The following is an 11,072-nucleotide window of genomic DNA, read 5'->3' on the forward strand; positions in this document are numbered from 1 at the left end:
ATACGACACTGTCGATGGAGTTAGAGACGACACTTCTGTTGAGTCTGCAGAGTCGGAATATGGAACCGGTTCTGAGGTAGAGTCTGGAGACGAATCCGAAACAATTTTTTTTTAGTTTTAAAATAAAATATAAAATTTAAAAATTGATTTTACTTTTTGACAGTGTAACCCGTATCCTTGTATGGTTTTCAATGTAAAAAAAAAACAAAAAAATATCCCTCGACTTGCTATGCAACACAACCTCAAGTAGGTCACAGGGTAAGTTATGTCGTATAGTATGTGCAGTGATTACACGTTTTGCTCCTCGGTGCAGTCGCTCTGCTCCGCAAATCGAAAATATCCCGTCACGCGCCTGAGTAAAAAACCGAAAATCGAGAACTTCGTAAGTCTATAACTTCAAAACTAATGGTTTCCGCAAATTTATTTTACACCATCGTTTAAGACTCGTTAAAATACATAGGTTTCCAAAAAAAAATCGAAAAATTCGAGTGGCCGCTAAACTAGACTTATGCCGAAATTTCTATTTTTGTCTGGTCCTCAAACTGTTTTTAATTTGTGAATATGGCATGAGAGTTCTAAAAGGTTAAAGTTAAAAAATAGCCAAGAATAAAATAAATTCGTCAATTATACCTTGGATCCTGGACGTAGCAATGAATCTATATTAATTTTAAATTTATTTAGTTTTTTTTTTTATCTGTTATGAATTCTTGTAGCAAATATGATATATTTAGTACTTTGGGTGGTTAATAGTAAAATAACATAAACAATTTTAGATATTGTCATAATATCGGAAATACTGGAATCATTACGCTATATATACTTGTATAATTTCGATAAAATTAATTAATTTAATAAGTTTTAGTTCAAAAATTCTAATCATAGAATGTTGAAAATTTTACCAACTGTCTACATTATGATTTCCTATACATTGTATAATTATAAAACATTTTAACAATTTCAAATAATTAATTTTTTTTTTTTTTAAGCCGATATAAATTATTGATAGCAAATATGATTTAAAATTTAATACAATGTTCCTCATCAGTCACTAAATTACTGCAATAAAAAATGTATAGTCACGATATTATATTTTTATAAACGTTTAAAATCAAAATTTTGTCTAAATCTATACAATTTTCAAATTATTTTTTCATCAAATATTTATATAATATTGTCTTTTTATATACAAATTTAATGTACTAATTCTCATTAGTTTTTTTAACCTAAAACAAAAATAATAATATGTTTACTAGAAAGTCACATTATTTTTTATGACTATTTGAAGTTCAGTATTATACCTATAACTTATTAAATGTTTATTAAACACCCACCCTAAAAATAAATATTTTTTCTCAAATAATAGTTCAAAAACGAATAATCTTAGATACTTAAAACTTTAATTAAATTAGAGTATTTTTTCAAAATATTTTGAAATTATGTTTATTTACGATATTTTGTTATTATTTAAAACATTATTTGTAGGGACATAAAAGTTTTGTGTACCTGTTATACTATACGCACACAATGACATTTTTGACATATGTAGATTAACCTTAAGATATTATTTATTCAAATTATTTTACGAAAGGGTTGTACCTATTAACTCAAAAGTATATAACAAGAATATAATACGGTATAAATTATATTTATTATTTATACAATATTATAATAATAATTATGATAAATGCAATGTTTTCGGAAAAAATGTAACTTGTCAAACTTTACACAAAAAAAAAAAAATTAAATACTTAGCAATATCAATCAACATATAATATTATAAGTCATAATACATCAAAATTATACTTATTAATGAAGGTTGACTGACTGTCTCTTTCAAATTCAAATTTCACACACTAATTACAGTAATAAACTTCATCACTAATGTATAAAGCAACACTGTAATAATTACTTCTTTATCTTTAATATGTAATTTTTGATTATTTTGTAAAATGGTACTGAAAATTGAATTCCTCAAAGCATTGACTAGGTACTATTTGTTATATGAAACCATAATAAAGGAAATGTATGATTGTATTATTATCGTGTGTTAATATGTATTATTTGTATTATTCGCGATTATATTAGTTTATTTTTTGTTTGTCATGAATTCTTGTAGCAAATATGCATCAATTTGGTACTTTGGGTGGTAAATAGTAAAATAAAACAAAACATTTCAGATCTTGCCATAATATCGGAAAAACAAAAAAACTGAAATAATTACGCTATATCCTTGTGTAATGTCAACCCGGAGGACGATTGGCAGCATCATTAAGAAGCACATCTGAATAACAAAAATAAATGTCACAAGGCTGTGTTTGTTTAATAATATAATTTTTTGAACAGTAGTACAGTATATTATGAATATTTACTTAAATTATATTTAATTTTTATGGTTTTTTTTTCAGATAATATACTGTACTACGGTTTTAGGTGTTCTTTTTATTTTAATAATACGTTGATAAATTACTAATTTTTTCAATTTTTTTTTCTTATCACAAAGCTAGTTCGTCTTTGTGTATGTTTAAATTTATATTTTTTTATAGTTATTGTGCTGTTTAACTTTCTTATAAAAGAGAGTGAGGAATTAAAAAGGTGGCCACCGAACAGAAAGTTAAACTGCAATATACTATAATCTTTTTAGTTCATGTTTACATTTTTAACTGATAAATTATGAATATAAAATTTCAAATTAATTTAAATTCGAAAATAAAAGAACACCAACATAGATTTCTTAAACATTAAAATTTTACTATAAATTTAAATTACATTTAATCAGCACATTAGTTGAAGTTTTATAGGAACCGAACATTTGGCTGGATCATGATGGACTACCACGGAGAATTTGTCATTGAGCTGAAGGAAAATGTGTCAGCACTCGGCTTCGTTTCAATCCGGAGGAAGATTGGCAGCATCAATAAGAAGCTCATCTTAATGTCAACTGTCCAAAGTATTTGTTTGTATTATATTATAATTTTTAGAATCGTAGTAGGTACAGTATACTATATATAATTATATAATATTTATTAGTGAAGAAGAATTCGTCACAAAGCTGATGGAAAATGTGTCAGCACTCGGCTGTATTTCAACACGGAGGACGTCTAGCAGCAACAAAATGAAATTCAACTGATAATCAACTGTCCAAAGGATTTGTTTGTATTATATTATAACTTTTAGAATCGTAGTAGGTACAGTATACTATATATAATTATATAATATTTATTAGTGAAGAAGAATTTGTCACAAAGCTGATGGCAAATGTGTCGGCACTCGGCTTCGTTTCAACCCGGAGGAAGATCAATAAGAAGCTCATCTTAATTTAGTTGTCCCCCCTTTACGCATTAGCGCTCATCTCTCATCCACTCATCCAACACATTCACTATCGCCGGCCGGCAACACACATATATTAAACACATTATCCGTTTTATATTATATAATTTTATTAATACCTACATAGTTTAAGTTATTGTATATTTTTTTTTTATTATTTGAATGCATTCATATGATCAGTTGTGTATTTAGGAATTTTAGGATAAGGGCAACACATATTTTGCCGCATTCCCCCCATTAAAAAAAAATTAAAAAACTTCTACGCCGCGCAATAGTGGTCAAACTGTTAATACCATAGAATACCATGTTATATAAATACTATAGTATTTTATACGTCTATGGCACACATGTGTTGTGAAAATTATTAATGATTGACGTCACTGCGCCAGTACTCATAAAGTACGAAATAAAAATTTGCCGCCCCTCTAAATCTTTAAAAATTTGCCGTTCTGGACAACAGAACCCAAAACCCCTACCTAAATACGCCCCTGCATATGATGCGTTCTCGCTTACAATGTGGATTAGGCCTACTGGGGACACCACAATAAAAAAACGCGCCTAGTGTAATACCTCATAAAGTTATTAAACAATACGGACAATGTTATTGTACGTCGTTTAATAATAAAGGTGGTGTGGAAAATTACCTAACACTGTTATTCTTATCTTATAGTTACCTTGCATACATTTTTTTTTATTAAATACCAATTAAATAATTATTTATATCAAGAAACGAGAAATATTATAAACTTATAAATAAGTCCAATATAAATTTATCATTAAAGGAATAAGTGGTCATACAATGCTTGTAAATAAGTATAGTCACCCTGTTAGGTTAATGGTTAGGTTTTAATGTACTTACCTATTATAATAAATAGGTATTTGAGCAGGTTCTTTTAAAAATTATATATAAGTTCTACATTAACATAATCGATAATTCATATATCGTGTATATTAGAATATAATGAAACGTTACTACTTATTTAAAACATCGAATCTAATATCATAATTAATGGAATTAGAGATTTTACTAACGCCATGTAACTTACTTATACTTCCTACTATTTCATAATATTTTTAAAATTTAAATTGTTATTTAAGTATTTTTTTTAGACAAGTTTTTTAAATTACCGCCGATTTCTGGGTACCTAAATGACGTGGGAGATTATAGTTAATATGGAATCTAAATTTTCTTTGAGGTTCTAAATGTCCAATGGGATCCAGTTGACGTACGTGGATCTACTTGTCACGGGATCTAGGTGATACGTAACCTATTATTTTTTGGTTCAATGGTATAGCGAGTTGTTATCACTAAAAAAATTGGATAGATTATTTAATTATTTTCCCATGAAGTCATGAATTATAGTATTTGGTTTTTGGTTTGTGTGTACGATATAAAAAATATTAAAAAATTATTGTTTTCATAATTTTAAATTGTAATTAATAATATAATAACTTATTATAAGTCATGTCGTCGGAGAACATAGAGAAACTTCGATATTTACTTGCTCAAGGAACAGGGCATAAGCGTATGGACGATGAACTTTTCAAGAAATTCGATACCTTACATAAAATCTATACAGTAGTTGGAGTTTTTGAAATTTTTAAAAAATCTGAAGAAAAAAAGTATACCAATAGTTTTTATTTAATAATATTTTAATCTTAGAAACAACTAAATTAACTTTCAGGAGTGATGATAGCTTCTTATGCAATGTGGATGGTTGTGTTTCAAGTTTCACTTCAATGGCTGATTACGATTCACATTATAATTCAAATCATCGTTACACTTGCACTTACTGTCGTAAATTATTACAATCTGCACATCTCTTAGATTTGCATTTGAGTGAATTGCATGATAACTTTTTTAAAGCCTGCTCTGAAAAAAAACCTATGGTATTACTGAAAGTATTAATATATAATTATAATGTTTTAAATATTATTTTATATATAATTACAGTTTAAATGTTTCGTTGAAACATGTCAAACACTATTTTGGAATTCTGAAGAACGAAAAACTCATTGTATAGACATTCATAAAATGCCAAAGAGTTTCTTGCGGCATTATGCAAATAAGTAATAATACAAATAATTATTTATTTATACTATTACTGTCAAATTAATATATTTTCTTATTTTTATACTTAAGGAAAAATCATAAGAAAAACCAGAAAATTAAACCTGCTGAACCTCCAAATTTAGAAGGAATGTTAGATTCAAACATGGTTATAGATTAATTAAAAAAAAATTAAACTAATATACCCTATCAACAATATATTATATTATACAGATAACTTTCTATTCAAGTGTTGGAAAACTAAGTATGAATTACTGTATGAATCAACAAAATTACTTACGAATTTGTCTTATGAATTATTATGTTGTACTCTTAAATTAGTTACTAATCAATAAATGAAATATTATATGGTCTGAAAAAGTTTTTGTTCTTTCATTTCACACAATTACACCAAATATATTTTATCACTTTTGTGACTCATCATAATTTCTAATAGATAATTCTTGAAGTTCATGTTCAAAATCTTTATTTTCATCATTTATGGTTTATTTGGAGGTTTATGGTAAGAAACTTTCGTACTGTTGAGTAAACTATTCTAATTTCATAATGATTTATTGACCTCAAAAACAGACTTTTTGGGATTCTGTTAATTAACTTTTTATTAGGCATAAATCATTATTCAATACTAATTTAAATAACCTTTAAATATGAAAAAGTTTTAGTTAAAAATTTATTGCAAGTACATCGATATATTTCTTAATTCAACAATTTATTCCCCCCCTCAAGTTTCTTTTTTTTTTATATAAATTTTGTTGAAGATCCATCTCTGATATTTATTAAATCTTCCTTATTAAGGAAATCAATGATTATTATAAAATTTGTCATTTTGGCCTAATATTATGTAGTTATAATATCTACTCAGTCATTTGTTTTTACAAAGCATCTATTATTTTCAATTTTAGTAAATAAACAGATACATATGTTGTGATAGAATAAAAGTAATAAATTAGAAATATGTATAATTTCAAATGATGACCAGTTAATTACTTTATTTTGGTCATATATTTAGTGTGTGGGCTAAATATTCAAATTACTGTTATTTGTATAAGAGAATACAATTTTTAACTCTTACAAATAACTGTAAGTTTCTTGCATTTCCTATTGTGTCAATAAAACACTAGTCAACTATATTTAAATAAATAAAATGTATTTTGTGATGATGTAAATAATGTCAGGTTAACCACATTTAAAACCAAGTTATAATGAATAAAAGTACATTTTAGTTTTCAGTAATTTGTGTATAAATATTTATGCTCAACCAAAAAATAAATGATTTTTATACAGTGAAACTTCCATATAATGAAGTCGCTTGGGAAACAAAAACAATTCGTAATATAATTGAATTTGTCAAATAGAATTACAAATTTTTTTTACATGACTATATATATTTTATATTCTATATTGTATTAAAAAAAAATTAAAAACTATTGTAAAATAAATATCAAATACATATCATATTATAAATTTTATTACACATTTATCTATTTAATTAATTATTGAGAAATAATTAGCATGTTTCGTTTATTTATTATTTTTATAAATTGTACTTTTTTTGTAAAATGTTTTGATTTCGTTTCCAAAAACGGGTTTGTTATCAAATAGTTTATTAGTTATATAGAAAAATTAGATTCTTATTACAGAAATAAATTTATATATGATTAACAATAAAGGTCATGATTCTCCAAAATAATTAGTTAAATGGAAGTTTTACTGTACTATATTTTATTATTTTACTGCAGTCCTAAGCAATACTATGTATATGTAATCATTAAAGTATGTATACACAAAACAGTCAGTAGGTATACAATATTTTATAATTCTTGGATCCAGAGGTAAACAAACCAGAGGCTTGACCATGGCCTATGTAACACTTTCCACGAGTACGTAAGAAAAGTAATAGCGAAGTTGCTTTCATAAAATAGCTCAATAGTAAATGGTAAGCAAACCAACATTTTGTTGTTAAACTATTATATAGTTCTTGTGAAAACAATTTTGTTTTAGACATTTAAATAACAGATGTCTATAAAGTATTAGTGTTTTAAAAACATATAAAAATAATAAATACAATAATTATTTCATTGATTTATACAAAATCTTATTTAATAATATCGTTGAGTTATCTATTGACAAAAGCTTTGAGAAAAAAATAATTTTTATATGTTCAACATATACTTATCATTTTTGTATTTAAATAAGTGATTAACTTAATTTTTATTGCAAGTGAAAGGAATTAAATCTGTTAATTATAATATACATTTTTATTAATACAACTTATTAAATTAGCTGTGATATACATAAAGGACTACTCAAACACATTTAAATAACATAATTATTAAATTATCTGTTATTCAGATTTGTAAAAAAGTTACATAAAAAGTATAATTTTTTAAGTGTCTTTATTGTATTTTTTAATTTAATTCACTTATCCTTAGTAAAAAATAAAAAGTAATGAAAACAAAACTTTGAGACTAAATAGATTTAATACAAACATTTATTCGGCCAAATAATAAACTAAGGTAGATAGGTTAAAAATATAATATATGATGAAAATATATTAATTAGGCAGCATAGTAGTTCCTCCACCCAAGTTGCCTCCACTACCAGGACCAAGAAGCAGCTAAAATAAAACAAAAATGTATTATAAATTTGAATATACTTCTTTATTAATAAAATCAATGATTATTAAGACACTAACTTGTTTTGAATGATTTTTCTGCGCTTCTTCCATTTGAATGCGCTCAGTTTCAAATAATACGGGCATAAGTAATAGAGCCGCTGTTGTTGAGACATACCATGTCGAAGTACACGCAAATAAATAAGTTTCTGTAAATGGTTTTGGATTATTCAACAATTCATGATAAGTGTGGTAGTACCTAACCAATATCTTACCTAAGATGACTTTACCAGCGGTATTAACTATTTTTTCGGTACCGCTTCTTAGAGAATCTGGAAACATTTCAGTTAACGCCCATAGACGTTCACCCAAAGTTTCATCCTATACATGGTAATAAAGATATTGTATAAAAATGTGCTCGAATAAGGCAACGTGGATAATGTATTAAAGTATATTAACAAACTTCTTCGTCGTCGTCGAAGTTTTCTGACATTGGTGTCACATCCTTATTGCTGTCGGTCATTGATTCCATGCCGCTGTCTGTGCTCCAAGGTTGTACCTTGTCTGAATCCGACAATTCTAAGTCCTCCGCAGTGGTCATTAGACTAAAACGACCGGTAGCAGTGTCAATTACCGTAGGAGGAGCAAAGTGAAAACGTGTGGAAATGGAAAAAGATTAGGAATTATGATGTATTATACGGTAATACGGTATGCTATGGGCCTATGGCCATTAACTATAATTCAGGCAAGGCGGCGTGATAACCTTATCAAATAAACAATCAATAGGCTCTTATCAGCTGTTCCTAACTAATATAGACTTCGATTCTCTTTGACAACATCAGAAATAAATTCATCTGAGTTATTCTATTTGAACTGTATTTTGCAGTTTAAACAAATCTTTTTATAGAATCTACATAAACAATACAACGGGAACGGGTTTTTAAATTATGATCCTCGTATAATCTGAGAGAACACTAACTTCAGTCAGTCGTCAGATATATCAATATATGTAAGACATGTAAGTGTAATGTAATATATTATGTAAATATATAATATTTCAGATTCAGATGTAATAGATGTATATCATGACAATATATAAATTTTGTCATGATGTATATTACCTAAATACTATTATCTGTGATTTAAAAAAGAATTAAATATTTGAAAAAAAATTGTTTTAATATTTGTTGAATTATTTGAATTCATTTTTAAATAATATATCCAGTTGACTATTTCACTACATTTGATTGACAACGTCATGGGTCTTTTTCAGGATAATATGCAGAAGGCCACTGGTGCCCCTATAATTATATTTCTTGCACAAAAAGGTTTTTTTCCAGAGTCGATTTTCGCCCCTTAAAAAACTTCAGGGTATGCAGCTGCAATGCCCCTGCCCACGCCTATGGGTAACGTACGTATTTACATAATTAAATAATAATATACTTAATTATAAAATCACGTCTGTAAAACTTTAGTTTTAAATTATCCGAAGAAAAAATGTTAGATTTATCCATTGTATATCACTTGTATAGTTGTATTAGAATTAGTTAGATATTGGCATAGGTTTATCTTTTTAATATTTTTTATGTGTGCAACCAGTTATAAGTATGCTTTGATCTTCAAATTTGGAAAGTGTGAATTGATTCATACTTCGTGGTAAAAATAGACAATAGCTTACTATGTTAATCTAAATAGGTATAATATGAAAATGACAATGAAATTATGAACCTATAATAAAACGACAATATAGTGATTTCAAAAATTTCAAATCCCATTGCAATAATAGTTTTAAATGTAAAACGAAATAATTAATATAGTTATTTTTTTTGATAATTAGATAAATCAAAATTGATGAAGATTTGAACTTCAAAATCTCTATTTATTGGTAGGTATCTCACTATCTCATACCAATTGCATATTTGCATTTATCAATAGTGAAGAGTCAGTAAATTACGATTGATTTACGATTTACTTACACTCCTCACTTCATAGAGTATTTAAATGTGATTTTACTTTTGTTTTATTTTTGGAAGCTTTAAGGAAAACAATTGAATTGTGTTACTCGTGGCAGTGGAAAATTAACTAAATAATATATATGATGTACGAAAAAAATATCCCTAAGGAAATCAAGTGGATAAAAAAATCTGACATAAAAATAATTTCATGTATGAAGGGTTTTGACCAACATTTTAATGCGTTTCAGCAAATAGTCTGTTTAGGTATACTATACAGACATATAGATATTGAGCAAAATATAATAAATTATTATGCTTTTTCATCCTTCTATTGTTTACTTATGAGCTATGACCTACCACCTACGTATTTAGCCATTCACATTTCACCCAATTTATATTTTGTTCCGCTTTAATAATTCTTAATGAATGGATTTTGTTGTTAACCTGGATTACCGCTGATTACTCACTGAAAAACATTATTATTTATGATCGTCGTATAAAATGTATGAAATTGTTTAACTTGCCTTATTTAAAACCAATGACCAATCAATGGCGTAGATACATTTTTCATTTGGAAAGGATACTTATTTTATAATTAATTTATTTGAAATTATTAAAAAATTTAAAATGTATGGTTATAATTAGAATTCATTGATGATTTTATTACCTACCAGGCGCAAACGAAGGAAAAAATTTCGCGAGTTTCTGAAAAAATGCACATAATTATCATACTATTAATTTGTAGGACAGGTAATTTATTTTTTGTTCCTCATATTTCGGAGGGGGTTTAAACACCCAAAACCCCCTGCATTCGCGCCTGTTACCTACTCATAGTATGTATCAACAATCAATAGCTTAGGTTTTAATAAAAAATAAAAATAAATACTTATTCATTTTTTATTTTATAAAATAAGATTTACTCATCAATTTTTATTTGATAATTTAAAATTTATAGTTTAAAGTCAAATTTAATAGTTTCAAGTAGGTTTAGAAGAAATGGAGTCTACAACAATTAGGAAATTATAGTACTTAATAATCTATGAACATTTATTATTATGTAAAACCATTATACCTGCTATATTATACATTTACAATACTTAGAAAT

The 11,072-nt window shown here is 26.5% G+C and overlaps 2 protein-coding genes and 2 long non-coding RNA genes across 4 annotated transcripts; 3 read left to right on the plus strand and 1 right to left on the minus strand.

Annotated features, from left to right (window-relative positions):
- The first annotated feature begins 2,381 nt into the window (after positions 1-2,381).
- On the plus strand, positions 2,382-3,904 carry LOC132917647 (uncharacterized). The gene is made up of 3 exons (XR_009660315.1): positions 2,382-2,947; positions 3,028-3,149; positions 3,224-3,904. It is a non-coding gene; the product is annotated as an uncharacterized LOC132917647 (long non-coding RNA).
- Positions 3,905-4,658: 754 nt separating this feature from the next.
- On the plus strand, positions 4,659-5,758 carry LOC132930371 (zinc finger protein 511). The gene is made up of 4 exons (XM_060996214.1): positions 4,659-4,950; positions 5,013-5,217; positions 5,282-5,397; positions 5,471-5,758. Exons 1-4 carry the CDS (start codon positions 4,793-4,795, stop codon positions 5,556-5,558), a joined length of 567 nt encoding a protein of 188 aa, XP_060852197.1. The 5' UTR covers positions 4,659-4,792; the 3' UTR covers positions 5,559-5,758.
- Positions 5,759-7,775: 2,017 nt separating this feature from the next.
- On the minus strand, positions 7,776-8,742 carry LOC132932381 (mitochondrial import receptor subunit TOM22 homolog). The gene is made up of 4 exons (XM_060998739.1): positions 8,476-8,742; positions 8,288-8,393; positions 8,094-8,221; positions 7,776-8,015 (listed from the first exon to the last, which is right to left on the minus strand). The coding sequence occupies exons 1-4, from the start codon at positions 8,611-8,613 to the stop codon at positions 7,953-7,955; spliced, it is 435 nt and encodes a 144-aa protein (XP_060854722.1). The 5' UTR covers positions 8,614-8,742; the 3' UTR covers positions 7,776-7,952.
- Positions 8,743-8,838: 96 nt separating this feature from the next.
- On the plus strand, positions 8,839-10,848 carry LOC132932382 (uncharacterized). Its single transcript, XR_009662863.1, has 3 exons — positions 8,839-9,030; positions 9,286-9,423; positions 9,850-10,848. It is a non-coding gene; the product is annotated as an uncharacterized LOC132932382 (long non-coding RNA).
- Positions 10,849-11,072: the final 224 nt, after the last annotated feature.

The sequence above is a fragment of the Rhopalosiphum padi genome, chromosome 1, assembly GCF_020882245.1.
Source record: "Rhopalosiphum padi isolate XX-2018 chromosome 1, ASM2088224v1, whole genome shotgun sequence".
Taxonomy (NCBI): Eukaryota; Metazoa; Arthropoda; class Insecta; order Hemiptera; family Aphididae; genus Rhopalosiphum; species Rhopalosiphum padi.

Bases quoted from the DNA above. Each gene is read 5' to 3' on its own strand.
- LOC132932381 (XM_060998739.1), bottom strand. From the start codon at position 8,613: ATGACCACTGCGGAGGACTTAGAATTGTCGGATTCAGACAAGGTACAA. The intron at 8,394-8,475 runs GTTTGTTAATAT...TACCATGTATAG, and splicing joins ACTTCGACGACGACGAAGAA to GATGAAACTTTGGGTGAACG. The intron at 8,222-8,287 runs GTAAGATATTGG...AACCATTTACAG, and splicing joins CGCTGGTAAAGTCATCTTAG to AAACTTATTTATTTGCGTGT.
- LOC132930371 (XM_060996214.1), top strand. From the start codon at position 4,793: ATGTCGTCGGAGAACATAGAGAAACTTCGATATTTACTTGCTCAAGGA. The intron at 4,951-5,012 runs GTATACCAATAG...ATTAACTTTCAG, and splicing joins AAAAAATCTGAAGAAAAAAA to GAGTGATGATAGCTTCTTAT. The intron at 5,218-5,281 runs GTATTACTGAAA...ATATAATTACAG, and splicing joins GCTCTGAAAAAAAACCTATG to TTTAAATGTTTCGTTGAAAC.